General features: G+C 34.6%; 1 protein-coding gene across 1 annotated transcript; it reads right to left on the bottom strand.

Annotated features, from left to right (window-relative positions):
* Window positions 1-3,828: 3,828 nt before the first annotated feature.
* On the bottom strand, window positions 3,829-4,778 carry LOC149379594 (uncharacterized). The gene is made up of 3 exons (XM_089602232.1): window positions 4,547-4,778; window positions 4,300-4,448; window positions 3,829-4,000 (listed from the first exon to the last, which is right to left on the bottom strand). The coding sequence occupies exons 1-3, from the start codon at window positions 4,760-4,762 to the stop codon at window positions 3,859-3,861; spliced, it is 507 nt and encodes a 168-aa protein (XP_089458358.1). The 5' UTR covers window positions 4,763-4,778; the 3' UTR covers window positions 3,829-3,858.
* Window positions 4,779-15,065: the final 10,287 nt, after the last annotated feature.

The following is a 15,065-nucleotide window of genomic DNA, read 5'->3' as shown; positions in this document are numbered from 1 at the left end:
TATCCCGTAAATAAAACCGTCTAAATATACCTTGTAGTATTCAGAAATTATTTAAACAAATACGCAATTAATGATGCGTCATTAATGAGTTCCGATATTAATAAGAGAAATTTCATTAAGTGGGCTTAATAAGCTATTAAATATCAAGATTAGACCCTAATATTTAAAAATATCTAAATATGGACTTTTGACCCAAAATCGGACAAAAATACCCCTCTGAACCCTATACATCTCTCACACTTCATTTTTATCATTTCAATCACACTCAAATCCACTCAAATTCTCTCTACTTAAGCGGGTTTCAAAAGAATCATGGGTAAGATTACTAACTTAATCATTTTTACAAAGTTTATGATTGTATATGATAGAATGTAGCAAAAAAAATCGATCAGATCTGAAAACAAAGTCCAAAATCTGGGTTTAACTTGTTTGTACGATGGTATACGATGATGTACGATGAAATTTAAATTTTTGTACGATGAAATTTAGAATAAAAATTACGTTCTGTACGATATTGTACGATGCTGTACGATGCTGTACGATGTTGTACGATGCTGTACGATGCTGTACGATGCCTGTCTGTAAGATGATGTACGATTCTGTACGATGGTGTATGATGGTGTACGATGGTATACGATGATGTACGATATAGAAGCTTATTTTGCATAGTTTGACTGTTTTTTGCAGTTTTTGTCATGATTAACGGCACTTGGGAGAAGGAAGGACACCAATGGGTTTTCACCAATGCAGAATTTCGTGCATTCGTAATTCCGAAAGAGGTAACGTACACGGAGTTAGTAGATTTCTTATACGAGAAGTTCGAGTTAGACAGATTTGCGTTCGACTTAAAACTCGAAGTCCCATACGCAGTAGGTACAATTCCAGTAGGTCCTGCCGTATTGAAGGACAATGGTGATGTTTCGCATTTTATGAAGCACAAATATCGTAATAGATTTCCACTCTGTGTAAGTTTGGTACCGAAACAGATCGAGGTCATTGCACCTATTGCGTATCGAGGAGGATGTAAAGGGAAAGATGTGGAAGTTGGAATGGTGTCTCGCAATGAACCGAAGAAGAGACGGAATACTCTTGTTATCGAGGATCGACAAAATGATCCTATAATTGAAAACAAAGACGGTGGCTGTGACGATGACTTGTTTAACGAGTACAAGGGTGCCGGAAACGGTGACGAAGTATACAGGCGTGATAGAGATTGTAATCACAACAGTGACGAATATGATGGACACAATGGTGATGAATACGAAGATGGCAAAGGTGATGAAAACGAAGGTGGCGAAGGTGATGAAAACGAAGGTAGCGATGGTGATGAAGAGAATAGTGATGGATATGACGGAGATAACAATGGTAGAGGTGAATAATTTGAAGAATTCGCCAATCCCGAAGAATATGAAGAATTTGTGGAAACGTTTACGGTACCAACGGGTCATTGTGAACCATCGAGTCAATGTCAGCGTGAGCCTCCGATGATCGGATCACCTATCGTTCCTTATTCATGGAAAGCACCCGAGTTCAGCGCCGATGATGTTGTGAAGGAAAACCCGAGTCATTATCCAAGTCATTCTTCTACAGGTAATTTAAGTGGATTCAAATGAGATTCAAGTATAATATGAAACCACATATTGTTTAACTAACCTTTGAAAGTAACAGGTAGCTCAGAAGAAATATATATTGGGCAGCAATTTGAAAACAAGCATGAACTGAAGAAACATATCCACTTGTACGCGTTGAAACATAATTTCGAATTTAGAGTGAAATCTTCTTCGAAAAAGAGATGGTATGTTCTATGCAAAAACGAAAGATGCACATGGAGGTTGAGGGGTGTCGTGCAGTGGTCTGAGATGTAGGAGATTACGTCGTACGAGGGTAAACACTCATGTGGGCGTGTTGTTCGAACAAAGGGCCATCGAGGAGCGGCACCATGGGTCATCGGTCACGTATTTAAAGACAAGTACTCAATTAACTCTATGGCGGAGTATTCGGCGCATAACGTCAGGGAAGAAGTGAAGACAAGATGGGGTGTGAACATATCGTATTTGAAAGCTTGGAGATCCAGGGAGAAAGCTATTGGGTACGTGCGGGGTACGCCGGAATAATCGTACCAGAAGTTACCGTCTTGGTTGTACATGTTGAAGCAAAAGAATCCTGGGACGTTAACAGACTTTGTGCAAGATGGTGACAAATTCAAGTATGCTTTCTTTTCCATTGGGGCGTGTCGTAGAGGCTTATAAGCATGTCGGCCGGTCATAGCATTGGACGGTGCATTTCTGAAGACAAAATACGGGGGACAGTTGCTTTGTGCAATTGCAATGGATGCGAATTCACAATTATATCCACTTGCATTCGGAGTTGTAGATAGCGAGTGTCATGCTTCTTGGATTTGGTTTTTGAGAAGATTGCGAGAAGCTATCGGTGAAGACGTACCTAATTTGGCGTTCATATCCGATCGCCACGTTAGCATCATACATGGTGTCGAGGTTGTGTTTCCTGGTATCCTTCACGGAGCATGTTACCATCATTTACAACTGAATGTCCAACACAAGTTCAAGACAGACCATTGTCGCTTTGAACTTTACGATGCGGCTTACGCCTTCAGTAAAACAGCATTCGAAGCTAATTTTAGACAGTTGAGACGTAAGGATGTCGAGATGGCAAAGTATCTCGAAGAAGTTGGTGTCGATCGGTGGGCCAGAGCTTTCTTTCATGGAAAACGGTAAGAGTCTAGAACTTCTTTTGTACTGAATTTTTTATGTCGTTGATTATATAAATCAAGTATGTTTTATATAGGTACGACCTAATGACGAGCAACAACGCAGAAAGCTTCAACAATAAAACAAGGAATGCGAGGACGTTTCCCATTACGACGTTGCTCGAGTTTATTCGATTCACACTCCAAACTTGGTTTTTTGAACGAGAAGAGATAGCGAACAAGTTGAACACAAAATTGACACCAACGTGGCAAAATGATCTCGCACAGCTAAATAATAAGGCACAGTTCGTCAATGCGTACGGACTTGGTCTATATGAATGTCATGTCAAAGACGTAAGAGGTGATTTCGATGTAGACCTTATGGCGAAGACATGCACTTGCGGACTACCACAACAATTGAATATCCCGTGCGAGCATTCTATCGCAGCAGCCCAACATCGAAGCGTGGACGTGTACTCGTTATGCAGTGACTTTTATTTGAAGGAGACGTGGATTGAGATGTACAAGGAAGCCATATATCCGGTTGGCAATGAAGATCAATGGGATGTCCCGGATGAGATAAAAAACATGAAAGTTTCGGAACCCGTTGAAAAGAAGCAAGCCGGTCGACCGAAGAAAAGTAAACAAGGAAGAAGAAGAATTAATCGATACCCATCTCAAGGCGAAAAGATTGTCGTCCAGCGAAAATGCGGGAAATGTGGTGGTAGGGGACATAACAGAAAAACATGCACTTGGAGGGATTAAAACTTTAGACTTTGTGTTATTTTTATTTTTAAGTTTAAAACTTTAACGTTTATTTGAGTGACTTTTTTATCTAGTTTAATGGAGTGTCATCCGTCTCATGGACCTTTTCGCAATTCAACTATGTGAGAACGACGAAGATCTCATCTCGCTTTTGTCCCAAGACTCGTTTTCGTCACAAATGTCTCGAGTTCTAAACCCTTTGTGAATGTGTGAATTTTTGTTGTTTTTTTTTTTTTGTGAATCTCTTTCATTGAATTACATGTTTATAAGGTACAATAAAAAACATATTCAATCAATAGTCAACAAATCATCTCGATAATATGTTTATAAGGTACTATTACATAGAAAACCAAAAACATAAAAAATAAACATCCGAAAATACAAAATCACGGGATAAGGTGGTTGTAGAATAAGTCCACGCACCATTTCTTCCTGAACGTTCTCATATTGACACTTTGAAGAGTGTCAAATGATTCGTTCAGTACTAGGTGCTCGACATACTTCAGTGCGAACATCCCGCAATCACCGCTACAACACAAGAATAAGTAAAAGAAATTGTCAAAAAAAGTTGAAACATAACTTGAAAAAAAAAGTTCAATTAACTAATTGTTTAAAAACATAAATTGTCAATATAAACATAATTGTTTAAAACTTGTCAATAAAAACATAATTGTCAAAAAAAAGTTCAATAAACTTGTCAAAAAACTTGTAAAAAAAAAAAACCAAACTTCTAAAATAACTTGTCAATAAAAACATAATTGTTTAAAACTTGTCAAAAAAAGTTCAATTAAGTAGTCAAAAAAACTTTTTTAAAAGAACATGTTTACCTGTATGCACATTGTGGGACCTTGTCATCGACGATCCACGTCAGGTTAGTGAACTTAATTTCACCATGCTCAGTCTCCCGGTAAGAGTTGGGATGGTTCTTGAAGAAACCACCTATGGCCACAATCCTAGCAAATGCTCGACTCCAAGTCTGAATAATAAACATTTTATCAATGTTAAGTAACCCTTATAATTTAATTAATTGTTGCTCTAAGGTAATAATTGTGAATAACATAACATTTTACGTACCTCCATCAGCTCAGTGAAGTCCTTTTGATGGTTCGACGACTGCATGAGATCCTTTTGGCAGTCGAGGACGGTAATGGTCCAGGCCTCGATGTCGATCCGAAATGTGAACCAATGAATGTTCTGGAAGTTCACGACGAACAGGATCTCGCGAGCACCATCCCAAGGCAAAATATCGGCGTCCCTATACCCAGTCATCGGGCTAATAGTTGCCCTCATGTCCCAGTCCACGGGTTCGGGCTCTGCTCCCAGCTCGATGGCCTTGTTGATGTTCGCTTCTTCCGTTCTGAATCGGCCGTACACGTGCTGGACCCACCGACGATCCATGATTCGGACGTCTTGCCGATATCCGTCGAGAGCTCGTTGGCGAGCCCGAACCATGCGAATCATAGCATCAATATGCTGAGACATTAGAAACATATAGCGTTATTTTAAATTGATAGGGAAAGTGAAAGAGATTTATATAATAACGTACCGAATCATGTAGCCATCTGGTTTCTGTCAATATCGTGTCGAAGAAAATCGTGTCTTCGTCGCACGTCTTCAGTCGAACAGACTCCATGAACTTGCCGTCCCACTTTTTTATCCGCAACTTAACGAAATTATCAAACTCTTTTTGCTTCGCGTCATTCAACGGCTTGAACTTGGGGATCGGCTTTTCCAAATACTTGGGCCTCGTCGGATCAATGAATTCGGCCCAACGCGACGTCTTTTGTCGCACTTGCCGATCTGGACGTGCCGGAGTAAGCTGTGCCTTCTGTCTTTTCCTTAGAGGAGTTGTGAGCGGGCGTAGCTTATCCGAAATGTCTTCTCTACGAGGACTCGACGAAGACGTCGACAACCTGGGAGAAGTCACCGGCTTGATCTCCGATCGCTTCGACGACTCGCGATGCGTTGAAGGCGGCTTCTTCGACGTCTTCGATGACTCGCGATGCGTAGAAGACGGCTCTGACTTCTTCGATGACTCGCGATGCGTAGAAGACGGCTCTGCCTCATGCGATGGAGACGCCGGCTTTTGACTAGCCGCCGGAGGAGGAGGAGGAAAAGGGGTCCGGCGTTTACGACCATCAGCTTGGGTCGTGGGAATTTCACCCCCAGGCAAGCCCGTTGCGTCCTCGAACAAAATGTTCAGCCTCTTCCACATAGAAAGCTGAAAGTCAAAGTAATAAAATATGTCACAAAATTTAAACTTGTCACAAAAATTTAAACTTAACTCTAAAACGTTAAAATAAAATTTAAACTCAACTCTAAATTTTAAACTTAACTCTAAAACGTTAAATTATATTTAAACTTAACTCTAAAACGTTAAATTATATTTAAACTTAACTCTAAAACGTTAAATTAAATTTAAACTCAACTTTAAAACGTTAAATTAAATTTAAACTCAACTCTAAAACGTTAAATTGATTTAAACTTGTCACAAAAATTTAAACTTAACTCTAAAATGTTAAAATAAAATTTAAACTCAACTCTAAATTTTAAACTTAACTCTAAAACGTTAAATTATATTTAAACTTAACTCTAAAACGTTAAATTATATTTAAACTTAACTCTAAAACATTAAATTAAATTTAAACTCAACTTTAAAACGTTAAATTAAATTTAAACTCTACTTTAAAACGTTAAATTGATTTAAACTTGTCACAAAATCTAACATGTCTAACACTCATGCGCTCAACTCTACGAACGGTCGTGCAAAGAGAACGTAAGACTATCCCTTGTGACTGAATCATTCGTTTTTGGGATGCTAGCATTTGTTCTTGAGATGCTCGCAGTTGTTCTTGGGAAGCTCGCATTTCTTCCCACATTTCCCGTGTTATGACAAAGGTCTCGGGAATGTCGGCGCGAGAGGTCGCTGTGGGCCTCGATCCCATTGCGGTAGTGGTCGGACTAGCAAGACGAACACGTGGAGTGTCTGACACGTGTTCGTCGTCGGAGTCTCCGACGATGGCATCTTCTGCAACAGTCGCGACTCGATCTATTTCTTCTTCGATGTCTCGCGGCTCTGTCGCATCTTCTCCCTCGACGTCTATGGGATACAAACATTTGCTCGTCTGTGTCTCGAGGAGAGTGAACATTTCTTTCTCTGGTGCCCTTGGTCTCAGCATTTGAAGAACACCCACCTACAATACATTAATAAACGTTACCAATATTCCAAAATAATGTAAAATACATTAATAAACGATAAATAATAAAAAGTTACCGTTTTTTTATTCAAGACCGCCTCGATGTCTTTGCCCATTATGAGCACATTACTAGACCACGAGTGCATCCGGGGCACACGAATCCCCTGGTTCGACCCGAACCTCATCCCGATCTCTGGGATAGCCTCGTACGCCCAGTAATGAAGGGTATGGAGATTACCCGTCAATGTGTACTTGGCCTCTTTCTGTGCCACATCCGGCTTGTCCTTCAACTTCTTTGGCAGCATTTCGTGATAACGCCGTAGGTTCACCGACAGGCTGGAATACGTCTCTGCCCAACTCAAATTTCCCCAAGGCATCTTGAAGAAGAAGGGGAGGTCTTGAACGATGTATAGAAATTTCTGCCACCTTTCTTCGATGGCTTTGTTGGCCGGCTGCCCCAGAAGATACCCGTAGACGAATACGAGCAGCCCGAGCTTGAACGCAGCGTCAGGGCTTCGACATATGGTGAACGCGTTGATCAACGCGCTCAACTTGCTTCCGGCAACGCCGTTCAAGTGATCCGTGATCAATCCATCGTTCTTTCGCTCGTCTTGTTCGGCTTTGGTCGGACCGTCTTCATAAGTCATCCCCGAGACGAGTGCGTACTCGAGGCGTCCAAATCGTACTCGTTTGCCTCCGATACCAAAATGTATCTCCCCCCGTACCGTCGCCTCGATCTTCTTCTGAAGGAGAGTATGTACGAGCACCGGTGAGAAACCAAGCTCGCTCTCCGTAAAAAATTGCTCGAACGGAGTCCCGAGGATTCGTTCTTTTATCCCGAGCTCATCGAATCTACTCCGTACAAGCTTCAAGATCCTCGTCCCACCGTACGTGATACGCCCCGGGAATGAGACGTTGTATATGTAGTTTAAATTGTCCTAAAAAAAACAACAAAATTAAATCAGAATCACAATTCAATTTCTCGAGACCGCGCGCCGCGCAGAGACAGTCGCGCGCCGCGCATACGGGGATCTCTTTCATATATTGGTAAAAATCATCGTATAGCATCGTACAGCATCGTATATCATCGTAAAACAAGAAATTAATTTTTTTAAAAAATTCATCGTACAGCATCGTATATCATCGTAAAACAAGAAATTAAATTTTTTTAAAAAATCATCGTATAGCATCGTACAGCATCGTATAGCAAGAAATTAAATTTTTTAAAAATATCATCGTATAGCATCGTACAGCATCGTATAGCATCGTAAAACAAGAAATTAAATTTTTTAAAAATATCATCGTATAGCATCGTATAGCATCGTACAGCATCATACGACAATTTTTGAGAAAACATAAACCCATCGTACACCATCGTATCGCATCGTAGAGCTCTATGAATTTCATCGTACGACATCGTACAACATCGTACGACATCGTACGATGCATGATTCTCATCGTATTTCAGCCCCAATTTTTAACCCTAACTTTCTAGATCCGATCCAAAACAGCTCAAATAACCACAAATCAGATTAATCCTAAGTCCTATCACCTATTCTGACTATTTTCGATGAGATTTAACAAAAAAATTAGTTGAAAAACTAACATTTTTCGACGTTTTGAGAGGTCGGGATTTCTGGGCATCACCGCCGCCGGAGATTGAAGCTTGTTTATCGTACGCCATCGTAGTATATCGTATTGAATCGTACAAGGTCGTAATATATGAGATCTCTAATATATCGTATGGAATCGTATGAGATCATATGGGTTTGATTTCGTTTTTTTTAGCTTTGTTCGACTGAGTAGAGAGAGAGAGAGAGAGAGAGAGAGAGAGATAGCGGGCTTTTTTTATTTGAAATGGTCTAAGGGTATTTTTGTCCGGTTTTAACCCAAAAGTCCATTTTCGGATATTTAATTAAGTTAAGGTCCAAATTTGATATTTAATCAATTATTAAGCCCAATTAATGAAATTTCTCATTAATAACCACTTTCCTATATACGCGACCTTCATTATTTAAAAATAAAAAGTCCATAAATTTCATTCCTTTGCTTTTTCTGTAAACAAAAACACCCATAAATCATCTTCAAAAGAACGAAGAAGAAGCAGGAGTTCGATATATTTTCTGAAATATAAGTTCTACACACCGATCAATGTTCGTGTATATAGATGTTGTTTGTTTTTTCGATGAGCTTTAATAAAACAGAAACAGAGATTAAAAAAAAATTGTGTTTGCTATCCTTCGATTACCATTGTGAATGTTAGAACATTTTAAATAGCACAGATAAATACTTTTCAAATCGATCTGGAAAGTTTTGAAAATAGTAGTAAATAAAACGATTCTGCATATATACATTACTATAGATTTTGGAAATGTTTGTACTGTATTAGATTAATATCGTTCTGATAATTTCGATCGATCAGACGAATATCCCTGAAGAGCAAGCACCATAAACAATTACCAAGGTAAAAAAAAAAAAAGAAAAAAAAAGTATAGTTAATTATGGCCATTATATTTAATAATTTACATTTATTTGTCAGTTATTTACTAATGTAAATGTTGTGTTGTATTGTACGCATGGACAAATAAAGGCTAATTTTTACTGATGTAATGTTGCGTCGTACCAGACAACTAAAATGAAAGCAAGAGCGATGGCTAATTTTTTTTTTATATGTTTGATACGTTAAAAAAAAAATGAGAGCAATTAGCAAAATCCGATAACTAAGAAGAGTGAGCATAAAAATACGGGCATCATTCGAATTCAAAATATTGCTTCTAATCAACAATAAGTAACTACTATTAAAAAAAATAAAAAAGGAATAAAAACGTGTCATTAATTACGAAATAAAAGAATTAATTAAAAAACTATCCATATTGATAAAAGGCGTGTTAGGTATTTCAACATGCTTAATCAACCAACTCATCATTTTGGTTATTTGTTTAAAACTTTCTAAACGTTGACTATAATAAAATTATCAAGTTTGATGTGGCATAATTAGTTACAAATGTCTTATTATAATTCTAACTTAGCAAAATGCACTAACATGTATATTTATTCAAAGGAAATGGCGGCATAAATATCTAATTTTTTTGGAAACATACACTTATATACTTATTTTTTTCGCGGCAAAAATATACAATGTTAGGTTTCTCTTGCACCATTAAATAAAGTCAATTAAGATTTACGGATATACACATGACAGCTTCAATTTAAACACAATTTGATATTATTTCCTTAAAATTTACAAAACATTAATAATATCATTTTTATATTAAAAAATTAATTACAAATGATTTTTATATGATAATTAAGCATTACTGATATTATTAAAATGGTTTAATATTTATTCCTTAAAATTAAACGAGCATTAAAATATATTTTTTAGAAAAATTCTTAACTAGTTTTTTTTAATATTATCAATTTTTATATTAAAATTGATTTGATATTTTTATAATATTATTTTTAGAAAATAATCGATTAATTTTTTATTATAAAAATGATTTAATAATTATTTCTTAAAATTAATCAAACATTAATAATATCATTTTTAGGCAAATACTTAATTAATTTTGTAATATTAAAAATATTGGTAATGATATAATTAATATTTAATTATAATATTAAAGGCATTTTTAATCAAAATTTAAGGGAAAAAAAAAAAGAAAATTGTGTTTAATCTCAGACAGCGACTTGTATTTTCGTCAACTTTTACTCACTTTGTTTAACGGTGCAACAGAAACTCAATATTAAATATTTTTATTGAGAAAATATATATATATATATATTTAAGTGTATGTTTCTGAAAAATCAAGTATTTATGTCGTCATTTCCTAATTTATTTAACTGTTTGTTTATTAAAATCAAGTATTTAACTGTTTGCTAATCAATAATATTTGATTACCAATATTATTTTTTGTCCGTTTTTTATCAAGGTCGGCATTGAGATAAAGAGTTTCTGATGGATCCAACCAGTGACGGAGCCAGAAAAGCTCATCAGGGGGGGCTAATTTGAAAAAAAAATTCAAGGGGGGGCTTGATTGTAAAAAATTTATAAAAATTAGGCCAAAAGTATAAATTTTCAAGGGAAAAAAATGTAATTTTTTTTTAAAATGGACAAAAAGTGCAAATTTTTTTTTTTGAGGGGGCTTAAGCCCTTGCTGGGCCTGTACTGGTTCCGTCACTGGATCCAACAATGGTTTATATTTACAGTCATGCATATCATCTCTATGTATGTTTCCAACGATAATATATACCATCGTATCAACAACAATATGACAACAGACACGTATAACAAAGGTGACAGTGATTTTGATTTTTGACACAGACTAAAGAATGTATGTATATAATCTATAGATGTACAAGTATAATGATGTTTTTGTGTCTAAAAGAGACTTGTAACACTGATAAGACGTATTTAATCTGAAATGATATGGTGAACTAAAATGGTAACAGTTGTACGGTATATATGCATACATGATGTGAATGCATAATCTACTTTTTCATTGACATGTCATGACTTGAATTCCTTGAAAAGAAGTGTTTCGCTAAAGTTTCTATATTATACGTACCTTTTTATATACATGCACACAGTCGTAATCCATATCCAAATATACACATAGTCACATACACACGTGTGTGAATTAAATGCAATATAGCCTATAATTGTGCGAGAAAATATCATTTTTTCCACAATTATATATATAAATATATCCTATATTAGAGGATATAATATACAGGGAAAGGACATAATGAACGTGTCAACCTTAATATCCTCAACTGCGTAAGAGTTATAGAGGGGGCCAAATTGACAAGAGTATGATATTCCAATGGATTTTTAGGGAACAATGAGATTTTAATATTTCAAACAAGTTAATAATATGAAAGGCATGTTTGTAGGGTTAGACAAGAGCACATTTATGTGGTTGATTGTCTGGTTCATGGTAATAATGCACAGCTGCTTCGACCGTAGTTATACTTTCTCTCCCAAAAAATAAAAAATATAAACTTTCAATTTTCGTGGTCGTCGTTTTCTCTGAGATACAGAGATTCTGGTGATCTCGATCAATGAAAGACTCTCGACCTAATAAAAATGTATTTTTTATTTTTATTTTTTTCCTCCATGTTTTGTTTTTTCTTTTGATTATGTAGTTTAAATCATTCACACTTATTATATCTGACTTTTGTCCCATCCCGATATTTGATCAAAGTGGTTTTGAATATTTCTGTTGATTTGAATCTAAAATCTAACATATGATTTTTTTTAAGTGTGAATTTTAGTTGGATAAAACCCCTAAAATTGTAATCGACAATTAACAAAGACCGACATATTCGCTCGTGATTCGTGTAATAATACGATAATCACTGACTACCTACATAGACGGGTAACACAACGAGTAATTTGTTGTATTTATGATTTGTTGTATTTATGATTGTTTGTATTTACTTTTCATCTTCTTCGTACAAAAGTTTTTTAATTTCATTTTCGATATTCTTGTAGTCTTTGTCTTTTCTCAATATACCCCTTGAAGAACCCTTTATAAATAAATAAAAATTCAACCACTTCGATGACCGTTTCTTCTTCAATTTTCGATTATATATGCATATTAGTTATAGAAGTAGTCTCTGCTTCTATTAAAATGGTAGATTTTTTCATTAATTAAATAAACATATCTATGATCGCTTTGTGAATATATTGTCACAAAAATTTGTATTTTATGATAATATTTAGTAAAAAATTCAATTTGTAATAAATTTATCACAAATTGATTGGATATATGTTTTATTTTTTTGCACAGATAGATACACTTGTCCCCCTATAATTTTTAAGCCGTACGATTGAAGTCTATCTTATTTCAATCTTTGGGACGAAAAGGGTTCGGTATATTTACCTCTAACGTAATAATATTTCATTTTTTGACGTTTAAAACTAATTTATTTTATTTTGTGATTTTTAAATAGTTAAAAAAAATATTTTATAATTATTTGGTGATGAGTCGGTCTCATATTCTCAAGGAAAAATTGTACAAAATAGTCATTGGAAACTTATTGATTAGTAAAATAGCCAAGATTTCAACTTTTCAGCAAAGTAGTCAAACTTACGTTTTCAAAAAAAATTTGACAACTAAGATTAAATTTTTTGACGATTATTATAAGCAACTTATCACTTAAAAAAAAAAAAAAATCTTGAGTTCAAATTTTTTTTCAAACCAACTTACTGCACATTTTGATTATTTCACTAAATTAAGACAAATTTTGGCTATTTTACAAATTTCTAACTTTAAATTGACTATTTAGCTACATCACCATATTCTTAATAGTAGTAATTGCTTCCAGTAGTTTGTAATTTTTTTTTTTTTTGTACTTTAGTGCAAAAGTAGCGTGCTTAAAAATTGTACTGAAAAAAATATTGTAATTTCTTAATTTTTATACTTTATTTATAGAAAATACGTTTGAAAAAATACTAATTTTTCAATGATTGGAAATATCTGCTATTTTGGACATGTTTGCACCTTAAAAATGCTATTTTAGTAATTTTCCCTACTTAATATGTGGTGAATCGCTATGTCGTTTACTGAGACTCCTTTGGGCTTTTTGGAAAGCCTTCCTGCGAAACTTGAAAATCATGACTAATTTATGTAGTTGTTTTTTTCACAAAATTTCTAGATCGTTAATTTAAGATCCTAATTTGATTTTTTTTTTATTTTTTATAAAGTGTTCCTTAAAAAAAATATTGATAAAAGCATAAAGCTTAGATTACAAGAATAGCGCAAAATAAATTCAAAAACTTCTATAGCAAGAAGATGAAAAGTGAACTACAAACAATCATAAATGCAATAAAAAAAAATAACATGTGAGTTAGCCGTTTATGCAGGTAACCAATCATTATCATATTACTAGATGAATCACGAACGAAAACGTCGTTCTTCGTCTGCTGCATATTACGGTTTCAAGGGTCTTGTCCGACTGAGATTCACGCCCAAAGAAAACTATATCTTAGATCTGAGATTCAAATGTGAAGAAATATTCAAAACAAAACTACTCCGATTGAAAATCGGGCGGTATAAAAACCAGATCTAATAACTCTGAATTATTGAAACATAATGAGGGAATATCGGCATAAATACCTAATATTTTCAGTTTCATACACTTATATACTCTCTTTTTTTTCGGCGGCATAAATACCTAACGTCTTGTTTTAGTTGCACCGTTACTACCAAACCGTTAAATTTGGACAGAAAGGCACGTGGTCGTCGCCAAAAAAAATAATTGAGTATATAAGTATTTGGTATTTATGTCTCAATTTCTTAAAAAAAATAAGTTCGACTCCATTTTAACACAAAAATTTGAGATTTCTTAAATAGATGTTAAAGTAGATTGCAAAAAGAAGCTCCATTTCACAATATGATAATTAAACTTGGATTATAATATTATTCCAGACAGTCCATTTATAAAAAGATCAATTTACTCAATACCGGCCATCGAGACCTAGTAAGATCAAATTCTTATTTCTCTTTATGAAAAAATACATAATTGAAGGAAATATTATAATTTAACCTTGAAAAATAACATAATCCGAGTTTCATTATATTCTATGAAATAAAAATTCTCTTTGCAAAAATCTGCTTCAACACCTATTTAAGAAAATTCCCAAAATTTTTTTTTTTTTTTTGTTAAAACGGAGTAAAACTTATCTTTTTGAGAAAACTGGAGCATAAATAACTAATGTTTATGAGTTTATACATTTATATACTCATTCTTTTTCGGCGGCCGCGACGCGTCTTTCTGTCAAAGTTTAACGGTTTGACAGTAACAATGCAACTAAAACAAGACATTAGGCATTCATGCCGCCGAAAAAAAAGAACGAATATATAAGTATATAAAGTTGAAAAGTTTAGGTATTTATACCGCCATTTCCTCAAACGTAATAAAAAAAACCAAAATATGAATAAAAAATAAAAATAAAAAGCACATTTTCATATGTCAAGAGTCTTTATTGGTGGAGACCGAAGATTAAAAGTTCAAGTCTTGATTTTTTGAGAGAAAGAACGCGGTGGTTAAGATTTGGGAGATAAGAGAGAGAAAATATAAGATCCTAATTTGATTTTCAATGTATATTTTAAATGGAGAGACTTCTAATAATGAAATGATCCGTTTAAATATTGCACCAATAAGATCCATTATAATTGCCTAAGGATGTTCACAAGAATAAGCTGTTTTATCATGACTCACCCGCAATATGTTTTTTTTGAAAGGATTATACGATTTATAAAAACAAAATTAGTAGGAGTAGAAGGAATTTTGAATCTAAATTGATCGCTCGTATTCAATTGACGACAAAGTTATAAATATATATGTGACATCAGTAGCAGATGAAATGAAAAACGCATAATAAGCCA

This window comes from Urtica dioica, chromosome 12, assembly GCF_054948205.1.
Source record: "Urtica dioica subsp. dioica isolate 48M chromosome 12, U.dioica_male_clone48M_v1_H2, whole genome shotgun sequence".
Taxonomy (NCBI): domain Eukaryota; kingdom Viridiplantae; phylum Streptophyta; class Magnoliopsida; order Rosales; family Urticaceae; genus Urtica; species Urtica dioica.
The sequence above is the reverse complement of the archived record's forward strand: the minus strand, read 5'-3'. Positions and strand labels throughout refer to the sequence as shown.

Bases quoted from the DNA above. Each gene is read 5' to 3' on its own strand.
- LOC149379594 (XM_089602232.1), bottom strand. From the start codon at position 4,762: ATGAGGGCAACTATTAGCCCGATGACTGGGTATAGGGACGCCGATATT. The intron at 4,449-4,546 runs GTACGTAAAATG...TTTATTATTCAG, and splicing joins ACTTCACTGAGCTGATGGAG to ACTTGGAGTCGAGCATTTGC. The intron at 4,001-4,299 runs GTAAACATGTTC...CTTGTGTTGTAG, and splicing joins GTCCCACAATGTGCATACAG to CGGTGATTGCGGGATGTTCG.